This window comes from Nymphalis io, chromosome 7 (assembly GCF_905147045.1).
Source record: "Nymphalis io chromosome 7, ilAglIoxx1.1, whole genome shotgun sequence".
Lineage (NCBI taxonomy): Eukaryota > Metazoa > Arthropoda > Insecta > Lepidoptera > Nymphalidae > Nymphalis > Nymphalis io.
The window spans coordinates 236076-263879 of NC_065894.1; the positions used below are offsets into that span (position 1 = coordinate 236076).

Sequence of the window (27804 nt, forward strand, 5' to 3'; positions counted from 1 at the left end):
TTATTGACGTAAAAAGCCAAAAATATTGGAAATTTTTATCTCAGACTTTTATATATCATTGTTCAAGACTAGTTCTTGTGAGAACTACATAAATTAAAGTTACACAACTTTAAAAACTATTTAACTGAACTTTGACATAATATTTGTTGACCTGATAAACACGGGCGAGTAGTTTATAAATTAAAAAGACGACTACCATTATGTCGCAACCGTTTGCCTCTCCATTAGCGACACTCCATGTGATTTCAAACTCGACTCGCATCGAAAAACTCAAAACAAGCAAAGTGACACTCGAGTTTACCCTTTCATTGTGGAATCATAGAAGTTGATCTCAGAATTAGGCGTACAATGGCTGAAGTCTCTCGTTAGTCGTAAGCCATGTTTGTTATTATGTGTTGTAACAATGTCGGTAAAGTGGCAGTGTACTCTCCAGCACGAGTAGCTTTCCTTCGCCGAGAGTCATATTTTCTCTCGGCCCGAGGGAGGGTCCTTGTATTTAAATAATCCACGCAGGATTTTGAACTCTAACTCAATAGCATAAGGTATATTACAGACTGCGCTTTGGGTCCGTGGCAACGCATACATTACCCATCAGTTTTCGTGCTACGTTTTACGTAATGGTCTGCCCGTTGTTCTACAATCATCTCTCTTAAATGCTATATGGTCACAGCCTAACCATCAAAATACTTCAAGCAATGCATTAGTCTGCAACCGCACGGGTTCGACTAAAAAAATCCAAGCGATTTAGTCTCAACTAAAACTACTGAAAAGTTTTTCAAGCACTCGCCTTGAGTACCGCGATCCTTTTGTTGAGTTGTAAATGTTTTCAAATTTCTGTATCAAATAAATCTATCGTTGCGATATTGTTTACGATCGTTGAACTATTAGTGTGCACCTTCCTTTATTGTCTCATTGGTTTCTAGCTGGAAATGAACTAATTTACTCTTGAGAATCTTTCGTAAGAAACAATTTAGATTATTTATTTGTCTTGTCTTAAAAGTTGGAAATTATACACTCTTGTACATCAGAAGGCGTGTCACGTACGAGTACAAGCTTTTAATAAACTAATATAATATTTAACAGGAACAGGTGCTTTTCCATTTAGAATCATAGAAAGTGTTTCAATAAGGTCTACAATTGCACTTAATCACCTATGCTTTAATAATAAAGTGTTATATAGTGCACACTAGATACCTACATCTTAGTAGCTTACATTTATCTCGATGTAATTTAAAGGTCTACCCAATATGTGGGCCGGTGCCCACGACAGCGCACCCCTACCCACTCGCTCCCCGAGGACGCGCAGTATATTACCGTCTTACTAAGAAATTGCTTCTCACTTATACATCTTTGAAATTAATACATTTTTTAAAGCTTAAAGCAACGTATAGATACTTTATGTCTACATTATTTTGTTAGGATGTTTTCTTTTTCAATCTCGCTCAAAAGACTGAACGGAAAATTTTAATGTAATTTGGTTTAGTAGCTGATTAAATCGTTGGCCCTTTTCTTACCAAAAAATCTATTTAGCTGAAATTTTGCACATAACATTTACTTCTGGTCACAGTTTTTATACATGAATTCAATCAAAGCTTGTTTTTTAATTGATGGCTTTTGATGAGAGCTGGATCATACTATTTAAAAAAAATGTATATTTCTTCGAACTTTATTCGAAATGAATTAAATATATTCTACATGTACTGGCAACGCTACATCTAGTACCGTAAAGCTAGTCTAAACAATAACAATCGGTCAAGGCAGTGCAGCGTGGCGCAGCGTAGCGTAACGAATCGATTGCCCGGACGGCGTTAATTGTTTGCAGTGACCAGTTCCTATTGAACACCGGCTTAAATAAAGCGGACGATGCTTAGGGTTGATATGACTACTTGTTTATTAGTGTTGTCGTCGTAAATTTATTTGTTTTAGTTCTATCGTATCGTTATTAGGCCTGGTGATAGCACATCATTACAAAAAAGTTGTCTGTTAATTGAGAAATTAAATTTTATAACATAAATTGGAGTACCGAAATCTAGCATTTAACTGTGATAGCTAAGCTTTTACAATCAAAATTAAAGTCACGAGTTAACTTTTTTGTTTAGACTTCTTACCTAATTATATTAGTATATAAATATATACCTAATATTATTAGTATATAATACCTATAGTACGAGTAAGAAAGCCTGGTCAAGTGACGGGCGCGGCGGCCAATCGATTGGCTGGGTAGTCTTGATTGGCGCAGGGCGCGTTCGCCGCCAATACTGTACCAGCTAATCACGAGCTGCAGATTATCGATCACTAGAACTGCTGAAGCTGCTGTCAATAAGTCTATAATTCAAATAGCTAAATAAAAATGAATAATCTTGTAAACAAGAACGAATAGCTATTAGTCACTCTCTTGGGAGTTGCATACTACTTGTCAAATAACTATCTACCTATATAACTCTCTACCTCGAGAACACGATCGGTGTGTGACGCATTGTCGGTCACAGAGTGAGACAAACTCGGTTATAGGCTCATCTGATTGATTTGTCAAATCAGACAAGCTTGACAACTGACTCACCGCGAGAAGGATGACCTACCTAAGTAGGTAACTTTTAAAAACACATATGCTACATTACGTTTACATTACGACATATTCCCTTATTGTGAGTTAATTGTTAATAAAATTAAACGTTATTTTTTTGTGCATTATGGTCAAGATTACACGATCAACAGCTACTATTATCCGATAATCTCCCTCAATGAAACAAATAAAATTACACCACCACGTGACTTGACCCGCAACTAACCAGTTAACACTTGCACCCTCGCAAACAATACTATTCCCGATTCGTCACACAACCGGACCGACAAACATACCACACGCTGATACCAACCACCTCAATATACATTGCTCCTAAAGATTCACCTAGTATTGGGCATTCATAGATATTGAGCAATGTACGGCGCGCAAGTGTTCCGCAACGCTGATTTTGTCCGTAAGGCCACCGCTCTAAATTTAATAATTCATTGTCGTATTCATTGGCGCCAAATTCAATTACCCGGTGTCCCAGAGGGAGCTTCGCCCCTTCTCTGATCTATTCTGCTACCTACTCGCCTGTTTACTAATTCATTTGGCAATCACATTCGGTAATTATGTGACAATTCTCGCACGTTCGCCGATAAACTGTCTGAATTACGGGTTTGTATTAAACTATTCGCTTGTTTAGGTATTCTCGTATATATTACCACTCAATCTTTCAAACGGTATCAATATATTTATCGGTATATTAAGTCGTTTTTAAGAGTATCCATAGTATTTACAAAATATCTTTTCGTAAATACTATGTTATTTTAAAGGTTTTGATCATCTCAGTAGTTATTTTAATGTTAACAGTGACGTCACAATGCATACGAAACGGTGTAGAGCAAATTGGAAATCGATGAAGAGATTAATAATTTAATTTTTTTTGATTGTTGACAGGCGTGTCCTCACTAGAAGCAGCGAAAGACTTCACCGTCGACGGCCTCACCGGCTACAACGGCAAGAAAAAGAAGAAAAAACGCAGACATAGGTAAACATTTTTTCAATAAATATGGTATTTATTGAATCGTATTATTGAATGGTATTTATCGACTAAAACAAAAAAAAAAACCTCATTAATTACGAGAAGATGTATGCAGTATGAACCTGGTATTTGTGGTATCAGAGCATCCAAAGCTGTAGCCATTTGATTGATCATTAATTTATATATTAAACCACCCCAACAGCACTGTAGTGTTAATTTGATGGGTGAATAATATAATGTATAACTTAGTCTTATGTTGTACGTATTTTAAATTTCGAATGTAAATTCTTGAATTTTTTTATTTTAAAGTTGTATTATAAATTCTCTTTTCCGAACAGAGGAGTCAAATATAACTCACTCTCTCAAACAGTTAATAGTTAGGTTATAACTCTTCTCATCTCCATCTCATCTTGATGTTATCCAAGTCTACCCATCTGCGTTCGGTTTCTGTAGCAGGACCATCTTCACCTCGTACCAGCTGGATGAGCTGGAAAAGGCATTCAAGGACGCGCACTACCCTGACGTGTACGCAAGAGAGATGCTCTCGTTGAAGACCGACCTGCCCGAGGACAGGATACAGGTTAGTACAGCATGAACAACATTGTCATTCATACTATTTCTCAAATTTCTGTATTTTTAAAATCTCACTTTATATAGTCAAAGATTTAAAAAGATAAGTTTCCAAACCGAAATTTCAAACAAAAAAAATTTATCTTATTAGGTATGTCGGCGACTGTTATATCTTATACTACGTGTATATGTGATATTAGTTACATCGCATATACATATTGTGTTATAACATTTTATGTATGCTTTAATATTTTAAATTATTTTATATTTTAACACCTAATATAATATTAAAGTTTTATATATTGGTGCTTTCATTTAGAAAAGGTTCTCTGTAACACTTATTATAACTTTCAATCGTTTTTTATAAAATTTTGTGATTCGCGATTGTGATCGCAAAGTATATACAACCATACGATAGTTATATAAAGCCAATTATTTTATTACGTCAGCTCATAATATTGACAAACATTTGACAATATTTAAAATATTTGACTGCTGCAAATATTATTAACGATCCATTATTTCAGCTTTATAAAAATCATCTACCTATAATATGTATATGGGTACTATTAGATATTAAATTAGTAATAATTCGTTTGCTCATGCTATTCTTATGGCAACATCGACGATGATATTGCATTTTAAGTCATTTGTTTCTGTCAGTCATTATTGACTTGTATTAGATTCATTAACACTTTGAATTGCGTCCAATTGCCTTGCGTTAATGATTAATGATTTCAATATACATCTCTAATTCGTAATAAAGGACAAGATATTCTCTTCTCCATACTTCACACAGAGGACATTTAATGGCATTTCATCTCACAAAAGTCAAACTTTCAACAATTTAGACACGATTAAGTGATATTTACTCAAGGTCAACGTTTCCTGTCACAATATATTATTTTAAATAAACAACAAAGGCTTAATCCTAACGTTCTTTCGCAAGTTCTAAAACGTTAATATCGAACGCTAAAACGGAACAGTATACGTGGCGTTCATTGTGAGCGCACAATTAACATCGACAACAAATCGTATAATTCGATTAAGATGAAAAAACGTCTCGTCTCGAATTCGGGGCCCAACAAAAACGCCCATTATCCCATTACGACGTCAATTGCCATCGATTGCCGAGTAACATGAGACTCGATATTTCGTGAGCGTAGAACGACGATAGGAAGTCTATGATCAGTAATGAAATTTCGGGACAAATATATTTACATTTTGCAAATTAAATTACTTTGTGAAAGATTTTAGTGTCGTTTTAACGTTTTATTGAAAGGGTTCTAACGTAAAACGATTCACTTCTGTCACGTTTGCTGATAAAATGATTTGCGCTTTTAAATTATTTTTAATATTTTTTGATTAAATAAATTTAGTTGGTATAGGTTCGTAATTAGGAATATGAATATGAAATGTTAAATACCTATTCATTTTACCACTTGTTTTTAATGAAACAAGATAATATTTGTACAGGTTTTGATTACAAAATTATTTTAGCTTAATAATTATTAATGAAAATGAGAATGAAATGTTATTATATCCTTTTTTGCTCCATATTATTGATACAAATCGATTTGTACAATATACTAATAATATATATTATCTTGAATATTATTTTAACTGTCTTTGAAGTATCAATAAATAATATTAATCATAATCATCAACAACAATTCTAAGCACCGTTTTTAGTCCCGAATTATATTTATTTCCAAAAACAAAACGTAGTCGCACTAGTTTTAGATCTTTGTTGAAGTGAATTCGACACCCGATCGCGGCAATGTGATATTTTACGCAAAGAATTGCCAGATTTCGCGGAAGGAAGCTTTTCTTTGGACCGATTGTTCACATCACAACAGTCCCGAGTTTGAAGAGAATGCGATTTTTTTTATAATTAGTGAAAGGGAATGTCTTACGATGCTGGATCGACGCTATATCAAATGTTAACGGCATTAATTGGATCGAATATCTATTTCAATTATAAAAAGGCATAGCAAACGTTCATTCTAAGCACGTGATGTAGGTACGTTATTAGCATAAGTATTTTCTCGAGAGGACGAGATGTATAATTATATTTCTCATGTTCATTTAGGTGTGATAAGGCAATGAAAAATGGTATCATAGTATTGTGTTGATTTTGTGTACCTATTTTAACTCCAGCTTAGCTTATTTTTTTACTTAAATAATCATATCTCCACGGATGTATTGTCCGTCCTTTTGGTGTACCTTATACTACTACTATTTTGATCTAAATCTGGATTGCTGATCAGTATAAAAACTTTAATTGGACTCTGATCGAGTAACATAGAACCTAGAACTTAGGCCTTTGTGCAATTCCGTCTGGGTTTATTAAAATTTTTATATTTGTATAAATGGTGTGTGCCGTTTTGACTCAATATGACTATATGCACGCTCATTAATTGTACGTCTGCTTTAAATAAATAAAAAAAAAGTATGATATCGTTATAACAGTAAGTTTCTTGTCGGTTCTTTTTAGTAGAATCTACATTCCAAATCGGTGGGAGCTTATTTTTAGTCCCGTAACATGACGATTCAAGAGTGTTTATAAGAGTCTTCTTGAAGTAGGTAATTATATTTTGATTTTGGTACATAGACAGCTATATGACGGCTCTTTCAACATGATGTCCAAATTAATATTGAAATTTATTTATAAGCAATAAATAAATATAAAATACACGAATATATTCTATTCAATCGTATTTGTCTATCGATATACAATCAACTTCAACTCTATAAAGAGTACCTACAATTGAATCGATAGATACGATACACTCTATTAACTTATATTAAACTTAATTAAATATTTATAGACTCAGACTGTGTGTCAAATAACTATTAGTTTTTTATGAAACAAACATTCAAACAAGTGAATTAGATGACATAATCGTTAACGATTAAACTTTCCAACGAGTATTAGTTTTGACTCGAGAGAAATTATTTTGAGATGGAGTATTTAAGTCTACATTAACAAATAAAGGAGCTTTGTATATTTGTATTTATGTTTTTACCATTCAGGAAGGTACATACGTTATAATTACTCAGCACTAGAGGCGTAATTATTATTAATAATTTTTCCGTTTGCCGGTTACACACAACGGGAGCTCAAGTAGCGGCCGCCTACCCTCGGAAACTGCGGGGAAAACACAAATACTACCCTCCCCCCGTACCCCTCGCGCGACCCCCGCCCTCCCCGCGTCACCGCTGACTCACCCCGCAGCCACATTTATGAAAATTTCATTTCCAAACTGTCGACTCGCTCGACAATGCAAAATGTACCCTGATGCAACCGCACAGGTCTCACAGCCACTCAATTACACGAACAAGGAAAATGGTTTGATAGCATTGCAAAATGAAATCTATAGCTGACGGTTTAAAGTGCGTTGGATGTTATGGCAAGGCGGTTATGAGTGATGCTCGTGAAATTTCGGTATAATGGCTTTCTGGATATTACGTTTCCCCAATACCGGGGCGCAGTTTGAGACGTTGCAATAAATGGATTATCGTGCAATCAAAGTGTAGGTACGGGCTCGGATTAGATACACCGTTTTATTATCTTGCGGTCGATGTAATTGTGGCACTTAAGTAAAATTATTTAAGTACCTATATAAATAGAATTGATTATAAAAAAATATGTTTTAGCCAGTAACAAAATACTAGGACAATAATGAACACGTTTCTTTGTTTTCATTTAGACAAGGTCTTAGGTGTAGATGCATTGTTCTTTAATTACATCATAAACTTTATAATTGAGTATACATACCTCAGCAAAATTGTAACTACAGTAGTTAAAAAAATCCAAAACAATATAAAACTGTTAAGTCAATAAAAACAATAAACCTACTCGGAAAAAGAAAAATACGCGGCCAGTCAATAATGTTTTTACGTAACCAAACAGCCACTAGTATCGCCATCTATCGGCCGCTCGTGAACACTACACGTAGCTATGGCAACCGAGCGCTGATTGGCCACTTCGACACTCGTACCTCCTTCCAAAACGATATAACCGCCTTAAAGGGGCACTCAAATTTAAATCTTGCTGGCTGCTGTTAAAGTTCTTTTCGATTAATAGTTTTTAATCAGTTTTCAAGTTTTTGTTTAACTGGTTTGTATGATTAGCTCCGCCCTTCTTAGTGGCATGGCGGACTGGTTTTGTCTTAGCTCGGCTTGTCTTTTTGCGTCTCTTTTATTTGCGAACTGTACAATTTATGATATGTACGTGATGCACACTCCATTTGTATTATTCGGTTAAGGTGGATTTAAGGATTTAATGAATAGAGCCTGCGTTTTGATGTTTGATCTATTTTTTTTATGTTTTCTTCATAGCATAGGTATCTACCGCTTGGTACTTCAAAAGATTATTAAACCTATATATAAAGTATTTTAATCAATTTGATTCAATCGTTTTTTAGATATGTTTATATCTAAAAACCGATTGAATTATCTTAATATTATGTGAACGCACCTATCTGCTCAGCTACCTACTTATATAGTTTTTCTTGATATACTCAAGGTGTAACAGACCCTAAACAAATGTGTGTCTTCTCGTTTTTATTTAATATTATGTTCTTCGTATTACTTTACCGACGGTGATTTTATATTTATGAAATCAATTGACTGCCGAGCTGTGCCTTGCTCTGCACCGCCGACATCAGGCCGCGGCTCGGGACCGACGTGATCGTATTACTCGCCAATTACACGCCGGATACGCTTCTATCCACACTCGATACCAATATACTTATTATTATGTTACACAGACCGACAGCATATTTTTATATGTACCCTTATTGGAGAATTTTTATTACACAGTTTTATTTGATTTACTAAGAATGTTTTTATTTATAACCTATTTCATTGCAATAGAATACCAACATAAACAGCAAAATAATCTTATTCTTGGACTAAATTACTGTTAGTATTGTTAAGAAGTAACACAATTATGAAAACGATTATTTAATTCAAATCCATGGCAACCAACTATGCCGCTATTGGTTATTTAAGTAAGACATATTTGTATTAATCTTTTACTGTTAATATACTTCTTTTAACGGCGTTGATTCTATTATATGTTATATGTAATTAATAAAATAAAATGGCCATCTTCTGTAATTCCCGCATTTATTTGATACTAATAGGTATGTGCCGTGTAATTCTGGTGCACCTTTAACTTTAATTAATACGATAATTATAATTTTAATATTATAATAAACGAATATATACGTGTATGTTAAAATAGCTTCTCATAATTGGATGAGATCTCATAGTTACTGTACTCTCACTCCAGTAACGAACGCTGAGAGGTGATCGAATTTCTCGCCAATTACTCCCGGATACCGTTCCGTATTGCATCCTACATGATACCGGATATAACACAGCGTTATACGGCCTTCATTTAATGTTATACATTCTTATACGATACGAGTACATACAAGTGTATTATTTATAATTACAATAATTATAAAATGATTTATAACGGTGGAAATGTCCGCTAAGTCATGAAGTTCATTGTCACACGTGAAGCTACTTTTTTAAACGAAATACGCATTTTAATTAAAATTAGTTGGATAGATAGTTCGATTTAAAAATCTCTAATATTAGAAGTTCAACTTCTGTAACAGTACCTACAAGTTTACATAACAATTATTATATAATATATTACAACCCGCACCTACCTCCGTAGCTACAAACTTATCAAGCAGTTCGCAGCCATCGTACAGTGTTGATATCAGTGTAATAGTGTTAATCTACACGTGTACCGATCGTGCCCTTTGTATCCAACCTACTGAAGAAAACGGCAATGTAAGAAATACTGTAAACTATTATTAGTATGTTGTCGTTTTGTTAACATAAAAACTGCTAACTGTGACTTTTTAGAATCCATTTATTCACGATATATCTCTTTCAGCGTTCGTCTGAGTACGACTTTCTCCGACCGAAGATTTTTTTAGACACGTTTCATTCGTTGACATAATAAGATTTCTGGTATGTCCATTACCAACTATAATTTCAGCTGGTTCCTCTGATCTGTATACGAACCGGAATCGGATGGCATGATAAATTGTTAAGGAGAAATTGCAGCTTTTCTTGCTGACCACATGATTTTTTCCTTTTTTAAAGTTGTTTATTTGTTTTTACTCCTCCTGTAGTTGGAAATGGCTGTAGCGAAGTAAACAACTGAACACATCGACTGCTTGCACCACCCACTCTACACCCATAGCTAAACAAAAATACTTTGAAGGTAGAGCGCAGAAGTCTAATTACAGGCACAAGGAACAATACATCTGAGGTCCGGCAGCATATTATCAGAATAAGCCTCATATTTCGTACACACAGCTTCAAGTGGCCACATATCATTTGATTCCTGTTTCATAATCTGGTATGAATAAAAAAATAAAATCAATAATATTTTTAGTTAAGAGCATTTCAGACAGATAAACAATTTAACCGATGTCAAAAGTCAAATAAATAATTAGATCCCTATTTATCTGTTAGTCTTACGATTTCATTAGCGAACGGTGACAATACGGCAGACGGGGTGGGGAGAGAGCCGGGAAGGGGGGAGCTTAGGGGGAAAGTAAGGCGAATTTAGCAATTAGCGTGCGTGGATTCCATTCGCATAGCATCGCCTCCCGGTCTCGTGGCGTAAAGTATTTACAACTTTATCTGTTGAATTAAACAAGGATTTGATTATAAATGATTTATTTTATCTCTAATTGGTTTTAGTTTCGACAATCGCGCATCCGCTCCACGATGATGGAATAGTAGTCTTCGCCAAAAATGTTGAGTATACCTAATATGTTATACATAAGTAAAATCAGATAATTTAATATTTTTAATAATAAAATTTAGAACACTCGTATATAATTTCTCGTTTAAGTTCAGAACTTTTAACCGTCATTTGTTTCTGTATAACACATTCAAATCAGCGAAAGTAATTTAAAGGATGTTGATAATATAATCCTGTACTCATATGAAACGAATACTTTCAAAACTGTTAGCGTAATACAAATAGTTTATAAGCTATAATCCCCTCTTAGCCGCACACAACAGACAGCCGTCCTCAAGTGGGTGACTCGATTAAAATGCCGTATGGCGCTTCTACTCTGGAAATACGTGCCTTTGTTAAGACAAATGTTTATTTATATTTTATTTTTACGTTATAAAACAGAAAATTAGATGCCTAGCCTCTGCCCACTGATCTTGTAAAGATTGGGCGAATATAGAGTTAATTTAGTTGGCAACGATTTATCAGTTTACGTAGCTTCGACTATTTACTAGAGTAGTCGCCTTATTTTCACCAAACGCGGCATCACCAATCGGCTAGCAAAAATAACGTAAGTTAGCAAGTAAGATTTATGATCGTATGATTTTTTACAATTGTTTGCAATTTAAATAAAATTATTGTTAGAAGTCGCAATTCGACATAATTGACTATGATCAATTATAATAATGTGATTTGAAAGTTACAAACATTTTTTTTCTAGCATTATATAAAAAAAAATTAATAACAACATTAAAACTTTTAAATATCTATTACAAATAAAAAAGTCGATTGACAAATAGAGGTCTTAAACTATTTTGTCTTTGTCTGTTTATAAATAGATACTAAATTTCTAAACAAAATAATCAATGAATAATAGATGATATCAATGTATCATAAAGAATACTACTTATCGGAAATGACACACCATTTTTCTCACTTTAGAAATATTTAAACGTTTTCAAAATACAATACGGCATTTTTTACATATCAGTGTCAATCGATCGTCGACAAATGGAAGACTAACATGCGATTGTTTGAAAGATCATTGTTGGAAAACTTTTCAGTTCGGAGCCGAATCTATTAATTGATAGATAACTGACCTATCCTTCATACTTTATGCCTCCCGTAGCTAGCTGGTTCTCGTAACTAAAACTTTTTAAAATAATTATGTGGTTTTATAGATGAGATATGTAAGTCCAGCATATACAAATGGACAAAAGTCTCTCATCGGCAAACTCTCCAAACGTCCTTTACTTCCATTCAAGATCTAATCAATCAATTCAAGATCATTTTTTTAATATTTTCAAAAAAGAAAGATTTTATTTTTCCTTTTAATTTGATTATTGTTCAAATTAAATTATTTGAGATTTATAAAAAACGAATGAGTCTAGAAATATTTATTTATTGGACCCTTTGTCACAAATGGCTCATTAAGTGTTAAGTATTTAGTCGATAAATAAGTAGGTAGCCATTAACAACACGTTTCTTATAAAATATCATTATTTATTTATTTGGATTTCCAACAGTTGTACATAACATACATCCGAAACATGCTTTACATTAACTTTAAACTAACTATGCACAACCAATTACACCCATTTCCAAAAACAATTACGAGGTACCTAACAAAATATACAAACTAAAATGAATAACAGAAATAAGGAATATTTAAATAAAAAACAAACAACAGAAACAAAAATTTGTAACTAATTAAATTTTAAAACGAATTTACATTTTAAACTAAAAGATACATCACACTTTTTCATTAACGATAAGTAGGTGTTAATGTTTTAATAATACCTACAATATATCTGAGAATTTAAATCAAATATAAGCTGTCAAAGTTTATTGGTATGAATTCAGAAATCGAAATTATCCGATCTCCATGTTGAATTATGTACTTAAAACAAATATAGCGTATTCCAATCACAGGTGAAGAAAAAACAAATAAACAACTTTGACATTGATTAGACGTGATATGATTGGTCGAAATCGTGAATATTCTATGGATTTGTGAAAAAATGACGTTCGAATATCGACGAAGTTGTTATCGGAACTTTGAAAGCAAATATCAGGACTAAGATATGCAATTTGATTCGCACACGCATGTATGTTAATCTAAGGTTTGTTTATCTTTACTACTTCTTCGATTGGAATAAGATATTCGTTAATTTATAAAAAGGCACGACGGAAAATTTCTTTAAGTAAATTCCAAAGAACCTAACGGAGCTGATGCGTTAAGAGCGAGTTGGCTGTCTCCGCGCCAGACAGCCGTCATCCATCACTCGAGAACAATAACACAAAACAGTTTACATAAAGATGGTAATATTATTAAGATATATTATCGTACTGTCATAATCGCCACATTAAACCGAATTTACAAAAACAATTTAATAAGCACCGCAACGCGTGCCGGCAATGTCGGCATGCCGGCGTTGTGTCGGTCTTGTGTCGGCCCTCTAATCCGATTTCGAGTGATTTATCCCTCACTCCATGTGTAATAATCAATTTATGAGATAAACTATAAAATATTACGAGCCTCCACCCTTATTACAAGGGACTTAGGTTAATAATGAGGGTCGCAGGGTGACTCGAAAGGGATGCGTTTTAAAGAGCAAATACTCGGACCCTCGTGTCTCATAACGAACAGGTCCCGTGACTTAAAAACTGTTTGTTACAACTTGTCAATGGTCAGGGACGTCACCGGCGTCGCGTCGGTGTTTCTTTGTGTTTTAATACCACACTCATTACATGTCATTGTCATTTGGTCTCATTTTGAAGATATTATTACATATATTTTATAAAAAAATATTTGTATTACCTACATATTACTCGGACACTATTGAGTAGATTCGAGAAAGTTTCTTGTTCAATAAAGAAATTAGTCAAAATTATATATTAATCTAACGTGCAATTAGCTAACATATATATATATAATACTTCTCAGCCTTCAATATTTATTTTTTATTATAAAACCAATTATCAATTGAAGACAATACCTACTTATTTTTACATCGCTTTTGTATTCTATCTATATATATATAGATTTTCGTCAATTTTTTTACCGGTATTAAAAACCGTTAAACAAGGGCAGAAAACATCCCCTCTCGCTCTCGCCCCCCGATCTCCCAGCCCTTCGCATAAGTTATTCGACATCATTTATAAGCACTCAACAATAAATATAATTATATTAAACGCTATAATGGGAGATGATACACGTCTCGATTAATTATTCACGTGCGAGTCGAGCGCGGGTGGGAGGTTTTATACTGTTGTTCTTTTAATATAGTTTTGTTGTATTAACAAATCATGATTAACCATCTCGGCTTAAAATAAAATTGTTTTTTCTTTTAGATATTAGTATTGATTCCGTGAAGGTGACATCTTGACAAACTAATATTTAAAAAGACAACGTAGTTACGATATGGCCAGGAGTATGCAATTATTATGATCTGTATTGGTAATAATATCGCAACAACGTTATAATTTCAAGGAAATATATAAATCTTCATCTCATTTGTAATATTATTTACGAGTAGTTTATGTGTAAAATATTTATATACTACACGTTGCTTCAAGACGTTCGTTTCATTGCCGATGGCGTAGTTATTGTAGGGCATATTTCCATAATAGCAATACCAAATTTTATATATTTTTACATACCAACTTTTTTATTCCAACTCCATTGTTATTATATTTTAAATTAAAAGGCGAAAAAAGGTAAATTATTAATCGCTAATATTTTATTGTTCGTATCATTTTCGTATCGTTTAACAAATGATATCATAAGCCAACTTTATCAAAAAACAAATCTCTTTGGCAACAAAACAAATATAAAACTGTCTATTATCTAATAAATTCAACCAAAAACATCCCCTACGAATGTCCCCTGTCCACACACTCACATCATTCACATTTTTAATGCGCATAATATAATCAAAAGTTAATGTGTGCGTGGAAATTACTAATATATGATAAAACATACTCTATTTTAATGAAATAAGATGTATATTTGCTTGCAACAGTTATGGACCACTACGTAGAGCTTGGGCAAATTAAATTATAAACATTTTGCTAGTTAAATTAGATTTCAAAACTTGACGTCGCATTAAAAAAATGTAGAATTATATTGTGAAGTTATATCATAATAAGATTATAAAAACACATTTATGTTTCATTCATTTATTATGTTTGTCTCGTGACTGACTGACAACCTCGAGTGCTCTATTCGAGGGTTGGCTGCAAATTCCAAGGTCCTCGGTTCGAGTGCCAAGTCGGGTCAATAATAAGTTATTTAGTTTTTCTATCAAGCTAATTGCACTAACAGTCGATAGTTTGGAAGTGGAAAGTGTTAATACAGGGAGTATCTCGAAAAGCGCGTAAAGCTGTTGGTCCTGAGCCTGAACTGTCTCCGATCTACGAGTATGTTCCTATAAAATTTTATATTATAAATTAAAAATCAAGCAAATGTAGTATTTAAATTAAATACATGGGGTATTTAATTTAAATAAAAATACAAATATTAAAATAAATATGTATTCAATCAAAATAATATATTCAACTACTTCTGTCAATAGTTCCTGCATATTATTTTTAAATACAACGATAATAATGATGGGTGTAACATAATTACAGTGTGATCATTAGTGGGGGATTACCGTGCGCGTGCGCACCCCGCAGTGACTTACACGACCGCGCCAGTATAATTACGAGAAAATATTGTAACAATAAAATTTGTTTGAATAATGTCCGTTGTTGTTTGAAGGTAATCCTTTTTATAAGCGATACGATATTACTGACACCATATACTTTTTAAATTGATTTTTAGATATCTCTAGATTATTTATACCACAAAACATTTAACGTATCTCGGTGATGTTTTCAAAATTTTATTAATAATTTTACCTTTTCTCAACATCGGAAATAATTCCTTTGGGTAATATCCTCGTGTCTTATCTATGTGACAGGTAAAGATTTTCTTTATTGAACACGTACGTACACTCAGTAGCATTTTAACTAGATTATAAGCTAGGAAAAGGCTACGTAAGATATCCGTGCCTAAGTAAGCACGTTAGTCGGTTTAGCTTGTGCCTGATCTCCCCAGTCGTGTCGAAGTACTTGCGTGAATAGGTTAGTCTTTGTGATAATCCGCTGTGGCCGCCATATACTCTTTGTATATATGTCAGTCTCAAATATTTAAGCCCAAGCAAAATATTAAATAGGTACTTTAGACAAAAAATCGCTCATTTGCAATAATTGTTGCGCGCGCGTGCCGAGCGGCGAGCGATAACAAGCGATGTTCCCGGCCCCCGCTGCGAGGCGACTGTTCTATGGAATCAAGCCTGTTATTGCTCCTTGCAACAATTTATATAAAAACAGAGAATTGATAAGGGAGTCATTTGTAATGAAATATCATTTATAGTTTATTAATGCGAGAAATGATATTACCAATATTTTATATGTTTAATAACATTATAAGCTGCAGTGCTTTAGAAAAAACTATCAGCTTACATGCTCAAAACTCTGCTTTTAATATATACCTAAAACGAGTAAGCTGGTATCATAATCGCGTAAGTCTGTGTACCTACTCCTCATTCAGTAACGTTGTTGTTTCAATCACGTAGTGTACTTAAATGTTATTTATATGCCTGAAAACATTCCTCAATAAACAGAAATTTGTTCTTTCTGAGATTATCGTGTTGATCCAAACAAACTCTACGATACTGAATTAAAATTATCTTAATAGCTAGTTATAAGCGCTTATTTGAATCAATCTATTGTACAGCGTGAAAACAGACGCCGAAATAAATCACCTGACCTTTGACTTTTGCAATATTAGAGTCATCTCTTAAAATCATATGTTATTAGTTTATATAGACTTATTTGTTTATTATTTACATTATTTAATTGCTGGAAAAGAGTTTAATTAACTAATGAGTTGCGATGCTTCTCTGTATAATCTATATTCCGAACCGGTAAGATTTCGTGCAATTCCATTTAGGTATCGCCCACTCATCACATATTCTATCACCAGCAGTACTTAGTATCGTTGTATTCCAGTTTAAAGAGTAAGCGATCCAGTGTAACTAAAGACACAAGGGACATAATATCTTAGTTTCCTAGACTGGGGGCCATTTGCAATATACGGAATGGTTAACAGTATCAATGTCTATAGGTGGTGGTGACCACTTACCAGGTTGTACCATTTCCACGTTCACCTAACTATTTTATAAAAAAGAAAACAGGTAAATGTATTTCTATTAAAAATATTATGACATTCGAGGTACAAGTACCTACTTATAAATCGTCATTCCACAGGATTCTTTAGACAGTATGTTCAAAACGTAGATTCTGGCGTCTTATTTAGTTACTTAGAAATATTTATTACATTTCCTGACTTAATCTTATTTCTATCTTAAATATAACATGTCGTTTACCAAAAAAAATAGAAATGTGTTACTTATCTTCTTACTTACATTCCTTAAAATAGCGACGACCTCGACGCTCACTCTATGAGTACTGTATGAGTATACTCTGGAATTCGTACTTTAAACAATTCGAAACGCACGTAACGGAGCCGTATTGGTGGCGGTACAGAAATACGAGTACACTCCGCTTCGATGTACTGTGTTGTGGCACAACTGTTGACATTATAGCGTTTAGCGGGATCGATTCGCAATTGATATTTAGAACTGACATCAATATCTTACGTAAGAAAAACAATTTAAGGTAAATAATTGAAACTGATTTTAATGATTCATTAGCTTTTAATATTGAGCTGTAATACGCGTACTCGAATAAAATATGAAGGTATCATTGTTCTTCTCAATATATTAATTATATTCATAAAATTAATTTAATAAAAAAATAATATGCATAAATATACAAAGAATTATGGCAAAATACCTAATCAGCTCGTGGTAAGAGCTTCACTGTGTTATTGTTGCTATTTTAGGGAGTATTTACAACTGCTTAAGTTGGCAATGGGTTGTCAAACAAATAATTCAGATTGTTATGTCCGCTGTATCTAAAAACATCGACAAAAAGCTGTACCTACGACATTCATATAAAAGTCCGTAGGTATTTTTGTACTCTAATTCGATTCATATATTTTGGAGAATAACAATATAAAAACTGCTTTGTTAATATAGTGGCTAACCTGCAACGCTAATCCCGATGTATTTTCGGGTCTGGCTAATAAAAGTGATTGGGTTTTGATAAATATATTCTAATATATATAACACACATATTACTGCACACGTATTGCGCAGCTGTGACCGAAATCAATCGGATCATATTATCAAAAATATTAACTAGTATAAGTCCTAACAATAGTAATCTATACATAATATAAATCAATATACTTAAATTGATTATCTTTTACCAACACAAAGGTCGCAACGTGCGCCGCGCCCTGTGGCTTAGTTAAATGTCTGCAATTGTTCGCTAATGTGATAGGAAAGGCCATTCGTTCGAATTCGCTGAAACCGATTCGGAACTCGCGAGGGAATATATCGCTCCACTAACGCGCTGACCGCCCACAGCATTACCGTTGATTGAGCCTCAGTAATGGCAGCTATCACTTAAATTAATAAGATTGTCGCAATGAATGGAGTAAATACGATTTAGACGTCCGAGAATGAATCATTTTGTACAATTGATACAAAGAGATATTGTTTGTGGAACAGAAACTCATATGTTTCCGTCTCCGGCCACAAGTTTAACTACTTTTAGCTTAGATCACAATTTATTAACGATTTTTTTATTGATATATTATTTATTATGCTCTAAAAAATAAATTAAAATACATTCACATGAGGATTTACCATAGTGTTTTAGAATGACGTGTATGTGTATGTGTATTGTTTCTTACCAATAAACATAGGTAACCTACAAGATTGTCAAATAGGATGATTTATATGTATGTCATAAGTGTTAACTAGAGCTTTCGTCTGTAGAATATTGACCAGGTTAATGAGTACATATCTCCGTTCCCATCGGAGACTTCACTAAAATACGCTCAGATCTGTAATTACTTCAGTTAGTACATAGTTTAATTACGAGAATTGCAATGGAGAGGCGGAAGAAAATATCGAGGAAAACATTACCAAAGCAACCAAGATCCGGCTCGTAAAAACGCTTGTTTACCCCATATTTATATATACGCTGCGGAGACGTGCACTTTGCGGCAGGTCGAAAAAAAAAGATCGATGCTCTGAAGATGTGGTACTGGAGACGAATGCTAAGAGTTTCGTGAAACAAATTTCACACCAATATCTCCATTCTTTAAGAACACGGCATCAAACAGCGTCTTTCGACGCTGATTCGAAAGCGCATATTAACATTTTTTTGACACGTCTCCCGGCAAGGAAATGACTCCATAAAGCACCTTGTCATTCAAGGCAAGGTGGATGGCACCAGACCACCTGGAAGGACGCCCATGCGATGGACCGACCAAATAAAAACAACTGTTGGCGGTCCCTTGCATGAGTGCACGAGGCTTACCACTGACAGGGACATATGGCGAAGGCTCGTGTGGCGAATAACATCTGCGCCGAACAATTCATAATACTTCATGGCGACCGCTCTGACAAGAGTGTCACGACGAAGAAGAAGTACGAGCCATTATTTATTTTTTTATATATAGAATAGAATAGGACGAGCATATGAATCACCTGATGTGAAGTGGTCACCAACGCCCATAGACATTAACACTGTAAGAAATGTTAACCATCGCTTACATCGCCAATGCGCCATTAACCTTGGAAACTAAGATGTTATGTCCCTTATTCCTGTAATTACACTGGCTCACTCACCCTTCAAACCGGAACACAACAATACCAAGTACTGCTGTTTTGCGGTAAAATATCTGATGAGTGGGTGGTACCTACCCAGACGAGCTTTCACAAAGCCCTACCACCAGTTATCCTTGGAGGGAGTTCCTGTAGGAAATCGTAACCGTAACTTGAACTTAGCTCACGCTTGTCTTGAGTTAAGTCGATGGGTATTTTAGTACTACCACTTTATAAATAATAAAAAATCCACAGGCATTCTTAACTTAATAAGTAAGACATAATATTACTTAAGCAAGGTTTTATAAGTACATTTCAGTTAGTTTATATTTATTTACAGACAAGTATAAAAACATTTAATTACCATTACTTTATAATACAATTGGTGAAAAGAGTAACTACTGAGTTTCTTGCCTGTTCTTCTCGGCAGAAAATACATACCGAACAGTTTAATATAATCCTGTAAAATGGCGATTCAATAGTACCAAATTGATTTTTCACGAGCTTAATTTTTCTTTATAATACTCACCTCGCGCTCGATGGAGAAGGAAACATATCTGTGGTGGACGATAATCTACCACGTATGTCCACTGCATTGGAGCTGCGCGGTGGAGTAAGCTCTAAACAGCAGTGATATTTATAAGCTGTTATTTTTTATTTTATTACTTTACTATAAATATATTGTTTTCTTTTATTGCTTTTTTTTGTTTATATAATATTAAGAACTAATAAATTTTATTCGCATATATTGCTAAGCAAACATCGCTTACAGAAATGAAACTTCGCGATAGAAGCGTTGCATATAAATTTGACCTTAAAATTATTCACTTATTACGCCCATAGTCTTTAATTTATACTTTAAAAACTCCTCCGAACTGACTCCGCAAAGTAAACATTCCGCAATAACTAAAGAGTACTGAGTACCTTTCTAGATGGTTCCTCTGAAGTAGAATAGAATCTGCATTCCGAGCTGACGTTGTTCCCACTTATTATAATATAATTCTCACTTATTATAATAAAAAATAACGATTCAATATTGCTTATAAGCTACGCTACGACATTTCGATTATGAAGATTAAACAGGCCACGGTTGTATAATGCTGTTGATTCTATTATATAAAAATATACTCACCGATAACATAAATCCCGCGCCCACAGCGACAAAACATTTCAACTCAGCGATAAATCGAGGAGACGCTAAAAGTCTTTGGAAGTCGTCAATTTAAAGAATTCAAGAATTCCCCAGTTTGGATAGCGTTCAGCGCCGAGTGGGCAGCCGAGTCGAACTTTTAACAGGCTCGCTTTCTTTACGTCTATTTTCCGTTCACTTAGTTAAATCGGAACGACTTTTCTGAAGTTCGCTAGTTTTCGGGACCTATTTGTGGAATTAGTTAACATTTTTCTTTAAGAAATGGTTTAAAACGAGCTATATTTCTGTGATTTCCGTTCATTTAAGAAAAGATTGAGTGCTCTCGAATTCTTCCATGGGATTCAGTATCTACGCGGTGCTGCAGATATCTGACTCTCCTTAGATAACTTTTCAAAATAAATTAGATATCAAGTCGATTAGTAAACAAATCTTTCTCGTAAATTCAAAGAAGTCCAGTTATTTAATAGACCTAAATTACTTATTATGTACTTTATGTTTAATATGAATGACCGTTGTAATTAATCTAATTCAGTTTCAACAATTAGGTACTAAGTCATAATACCGAAATAAAACAACAGCTACAGTAAAATCAACTATTCTCTCGTTAACGTGTCCTACGTTAAATATTCGAAACTTAAACAAAATTTTTAAAACATTCAATATTTTCCATTACAAATTAAGCACTTGAAAACCCGATGATTCCTTGACTATTTCCTTGAGAACCTTGATTATTCCTTGTCTACTTTGAAAGTTGTCTTAGTTTAATAATATTCTCCCAATATATTATAGCGTAGATATAATAGAGATGCAGAGTAATGCAGTGACTCCCTGAGGGGGAGTGGCATTTGGCACCGAAGCAGTTTCTTACACACATTAGACAAATGTTACCGGGAGTCGATATGAATATACGATAAGCTATAACAATAAGAACTTCACAACATCGGTTACGCAATACTGTAAATGGGGATTGCCGACAATTTATAATAACTTTACTTCTTATAAAAATAAAACACGTGCTCCAATCCATACATACATACAGAAATGAAATTTGGCCATCAGAACATTATCATTTTGAAACGTTGTACTCAAATTGTCAACTTGAAACGTTACTAATTTCGTGACCAAGAAATTTACCTTATATTTGTACTGTTGATATTTTTAACAGTAAATTACATTTTCGGTACAGAAATTAAAAAATGTATTTCTCGATTGCCGTAGTCGTATATTGTAACATTCTTATTTTCAAAATTTGTGTTTGGTTTGTCTTCAATTTTAAAAGTACTTAGCTTAATAATTTTATATTTTTCTAGATAACCGGTTTTTTTTTAATTACTATTTTCTATTGTTTGCATTTTATATATGTTAAGTGATTTCTATTTGTGCATTGTACTACTATGTATACACATATTCTGGGTTATCACATGGCTCTTACCTGATGTATAATTATATATCTTATCTGTTCTGTGCCGACATGTTCTGTGCGCCATGTTTTATAAAGAAATAATCAATCTCTAAAGCTTTCATTTTTTTTAATTGAATGGTAGTGGTCACCTTCACTCATAGACACTCACACAATATAGGATTGTAAATAATTTAAGCACCGTGAATTTACTACCAATTGCGACATACATATGTTATGTATCTTGCAATTAAACTGACTTTTAAACTTTTCCATATGTAATACAATTTAAAGTATGGTGTTTTGGAGATAGAATAATTTCTATTTGTGTACCAGACGAGACCTACCAAAAACAATCTTCAATAACTTTTAAAAGGACTAATACGAATCTAAATTAATAGAATTAATAAAAACAAATGAAAACGTACCGAACAAATTAAATAATATTTTATAATGTTATCAATCAACATTTTCTAATTCATAAATCATTCAAAAACATCCCTCCAGGCATTACGATAATAAATCACAGCAAAACATCAACTCAATAACGAGTCTATTAAATTAGTAGCATCGAGTACAATGGACGCATTAACAAATTAATTACAAATCGATACGTCGAAGCTAAACAAACACGCCAGCGGTGACGGATAATCGATTTGTCACGCGAGTTCACACCGAATTATAATAACAATTACAGCGATTATTGAAATAATGTTATATAAGGTTGTGTCGTGTACTCTGTGTTCGGACGTTTGTTACTCAATCAAGTTCAAACGGCTAACTTTAATTAAATCTGGTATATAGTCGATCATATAATAGATAACGATAAAGTTGCTTTTTTTTTTAATTAAAATTATAATTTAATCATAATAATTAAGAACATGCTTCTAAAATTTGCGTCTATGTACACTAATGTTAAACACTTAAACAATATATGTATACAATTATATTAATATATTTACGATAGTCAATTATTTTTGGACTGGAGGTTTTACTTACAATTATTTGAAATCTTAATTTTTAGCGGTTAATAAGTGTTATAGCTCTAAGGATACTTTATATGGGACTAGGACCTGGGTCCTAGTCCTTTAATCTATTGGATGAAATAAAAAACATTAAAATCGTTTTATAATCGACGCAGCTATCGAGAAACATATATACCTGAATAGAATGAAATAGAAGCATATGTGTACATAAATCGCATCCTATTATATTTTATTCTAAGTTCATTGTCATTTGGTTCGCCTTTGTAATAAGTTAAAAGCCAAATTTTATTTTTAGCAAAAGTATGCCTTTAGACTACGTACTGCTGGGTAAACGCCGCTTATCTTCATTAAGAGAACGTTTTCAGCTTATTCCACCATGCTCGTCCAACACGGGCCGGTGGGTATTTCCACCTGTTTCAAAATTTTTATTAATTGTATTGAAGAGTGAGTTCCAGCAAGAGATGTATTTATCTGTAGCAAAATCATTATTTTATCTCTATAATTTATATGTGAGAAGATATAATAGCGCTTAATTGTAATTTTACAAAATAAATTTAAGTCTATTGTTCAAAAACTAGTTTCTACAGAAAAGTACTGACACGAAACTCAGTAGTTACTCTTTTTTATTGATCATACTTCACCATAATTATTACACCAAGCCAACAAATATGTGTACACGCGCTTTTTACATCACCGCTATGAAATATAAAATGGATTGGAGTTCTAGCGATAAAAACGCAAGTAGATAATATTTTTTAAGGATAGTGTTAGCCTCTAATCTCATAATGTTTATAACATTATCGATCGTGGGACCGTCGGAGAACGGAACAAATTGATTCGTCACAACAGCGTACCCTCGACTGTCGCCTCGCCATTGTCGTCCAATCGTTCGGAATTAATGATCCGCTACAATGTACAGTCGCAACAATTCGCTGTTTATGACTTAAATGACCCGCGATTGTTTTTGACAAAAAAATATCCCTCGTGAGTGTGACCTTGTCATAGTTCGCTTGTTTGTTTATACAAGTTGTTAACTAGAATTTATACAATACAAATTGTACTCATAAATGTAAGGATCTCACTTTACTTTATAATGCCAATGTGTGATGGCAACAATATAACCTTTACTTATATACCTCACGGAATGGGACTTGTGAAGGTTCTATCCAACAAGTTAAAGTTCGATAAAAAATTGGAGAAGCGAGAAGAAACAAGACAGATAGGAGTTTAACACACTAGTAAGTAAGCAAGTAACAGCCTGTAAATGTCCCACTGCTGAGCTAAGGCCTCCTCTCCCTTTTTGAGGAGAAGGTTTGGAGCTTATTCCACCACGCTGCTCCAATGCGGGTTGGTGGAATACACATGTGGCAGAATTTCGATGAAATTAGACACATGCAGGTTTCCTCAGGATGTTTTCCTTCACCGAAAAACACGAGATGAATTATAAACAGAAATTAAGCACATGAAAATTCAGAGGTGCTTGCCCGGGTTTGAACCCACGTTCATCGGTTAAGATTCACGCGTTCTTACCACTGGGCCATCTCGACTTGTTTAACACACTCAAAATCAAAATATACTGGATTCAAACACGTAAGGCTTTTTTTCAGTAAACAATTTTTTCGTAATTTTTAATGATTATATCAAATGTAAGTCAGCAGTTTCTCCTTTCCATCATTGTAATTATATAATTTTGTCAATCAATCAAATAGAGTAAAACTTAAATATTTCTAAGGTGAACATCAATACTAACTCGATTCTTATCGCCTATATAATCTTGTGTTGAGAGGAATGTCTTAATAATAATTATTTTTTCAACTAAAAATTAAAATTTATTAATATAATCAAAAGTTAAAAATATCTGCGGAATTTTATTATAGAAACGAATACCTTGTCATGAAGAACTTATTGATTTTGCGTCAATAAACTAATGGTTAGTATCCTAGTACCTAATATTTGTGTATGCAAAAAAAAGTAAGTCGTGCAAAAGTAATTTTAAGAGTAATTTTCTAGAGGGATCTATACAACGCTTTGATTAAAGTCGATGACTATTATAAACAAGCTTTATTTAATAGCAACTAAACACAATGTGTCGTCCGCATACGAAGTCACGGGCACAGCGTGTTGAAATGTAATTGTCATATTGTTCAAAGAGCTACCGTTGGCAAACAGGGACCCAGACTCCAGACAAACACGAACAGCCGCTGTTTCGTGTCAGCCTTTCAAAACAATGTAATTGATGTCACTGCCCACACCTGCGCTAACAGACGTACCCACAATATTAATTAATTATTATTACGCGTTCGCTGTTTATATAGGAACGTCCGATTGCGGCTTTATTTGTTGAAGATGGGACGCTGACTTCATTTCTTGCATTACATTTACTTTATATAAGAAAGTAACATCTTATGCTTAGTATGTCTCTGTCTCCAGTCGTTCTTTCATTCCTGAAGATCGTTGTCCTGGTGGTGTAGGTTTATATGGATTATTTGCTTCTTTGCGGTTTCTTAGTATAGTACTCTTGGATCTCAAGTCGACTTTTATATTACTTAATATTTTTATTTTGAATGAAAATATCCCAAATTTAATTAAGCGTTCGGAAAAATGTATCCAACTGTATCTACAAATTTTTGTCTTAAAAAACAAGTTCTATAGAAGCCTTCTACAAACAATTGAACAAACTTTATTATAAAGTGATCAACAAATCAACGTTATTATACATTTCTTTTTTTTAATATATAGAATAGGTAGGTGAACGAGCATATGGGCCACCTGATGGTAAGTGGTCACCAACGCCCTTAGACATTGGCATTGTAAGAAATGTCAACCATCGCTTACATAGCCAATGCGCCACCAACCTTGGGAACTAAGATTTTATGTCCTTTGTGCCTGTGTAATTACACTGGCTCACTTACCCTTCAAATCGGAACACAACAATACGAAGTACTGCTGTTTTGCGGTAGAATATTTGATAAGTGGGTGGTACCTACCCAGACGAGCTTGCACAAAGTTGAGAGTTTCATAGTAATTCATATTCGTTACATTTCAATATTAATGTTATTTTATTACTGGTGGTACGACACGACACGACTACGGAAACCAAACGGAATTTGAACGGAACCCAAAACCAAATGAAAATATTTTTTATTTATTCTATTTTTTTCTGTATTTTCAAATTAAGTAAGTACTTAAAACTGTAGTTCTCGTAAAAATTTAAATGTATTAATATCCGAGAAGAAATCTGATGATATATCACGTTTCATTTCATAATTTGACACAAATAATTGTCGTCTATAATATAAAATAACACACAAATTCGCGGAAGCATAGATACTAACTTCCCATGGAACCCTGAGAATCGCTTTGTCACAGTCTGACTCAAGAGCCAGTTAGTATTGGTGTCAACGCGCCAAAACTTGCTATATTCAATAGTGATTCGAAGTTACGCTCTTTATTTAAAACAGCACTACGCTTATGAAAACAATTGCGCTTAAAATACTAAATCTGATAACTTGTATAATATATATAAAACCACTTCATGCATTATTAACTGCTTATTGAAGATCCTTCGAATCCGGACATCCATACCTAATCTATCACCAAGGCAAGTAACTTTACGACCCTCTACAATATACATTCAATCGGTTCGATTTATTCCATTTCTACAAACACGTTAGTAAACGCCCTAAGAAATACAGCCACGGTCAGCCATTTAATCGCATTGGCGGAAATCGGCACTCAATAAATATCCGGGATAATATCGCGCAAATAGACCGTGCAAATATCGACTCGGCCGCAAACAAGCGCTCAGGCGCTCAGCCGCTCAGCCGCAGAGCGCCGGGCGCTGCGCTCGACTCCGGTAAATAACGAGGCCGCCGGTAACCGAGTTAGTTCTACACGATAATCTCCCGCTGGGAGATTTGTATCTTGCTTCGTTTTGTTTATTCCGTACAACCGCTGGCGTCTAATGTCTGCATTTTCTTGAAAACAACTTACTTTCAAACTAAGGACATTCGTTTCAAGTGAATTCTACGATAAAATGGCTGGCGTCTTCGGTCGCATCTAATTTCATATTTATAGCAGCGCTGGAGGATTTGTGGCCTCGTGTTATACAGTTTATTGCATTACCAACATTCAATATGTACTTACCTATATTATAAATACAACTCATTCCTTTTAATATAGTTATATAGTTAAATTGTTTGATCAAACTAAATAAAAACCAACAATAGGGCCTACCTACACTCGTAATAATTACACTAGCAACATTGTCGTCAGAGTGTTTGGGACATATGAGGTTGCAAGATAAATATTATTACGTTATACTTTACAGGTGTTGCGATTCACATTAAGCATAATGTTTATATTAATGAAAACTAGATACCTCATATGACTTTCTCTTTACTCTTCTAATTTACATGAACTATATATCATATATGGCTGCCTCGTTGGTCTAGTGGCTTGATGTAAGGCCGCAGACTCAGGGTTATATGTCCAGGTCGGGCCAATAAAAAGTGATTGGGTTTTTCTGTCAGAAAATTTTCAGTAGCAGCCCGGAGTCTGGAAGTGTGTACACTCCCG

General features: G+C 33.9%; 1 protein-coding gene across 1 annotated transcript in view; it reads left to right on the forward strand.

Moving 5' to 3' along the window:
- LOC126769720 (visual system homeobox 2-like) overlaps window positions 1–27804 on the forward strand; it is a 121122-nt gene that overhangs the window by 61112 nt on the left and 32206 nt on the right. Inside the window, exons 5-6 of the mRNA XM_050488638.1 lie at window positions 3464–3554; window positions 4002–4128. Of these exons, the coding sequence (XP_050344595.1) occupies window positions 3464–3554; window positions 4002–4128 (218 nt within the window). The remainder of the gene's footprint in view (window positions 1–3463; window positions 3555–4001; window positions 4129–27804) is intronic.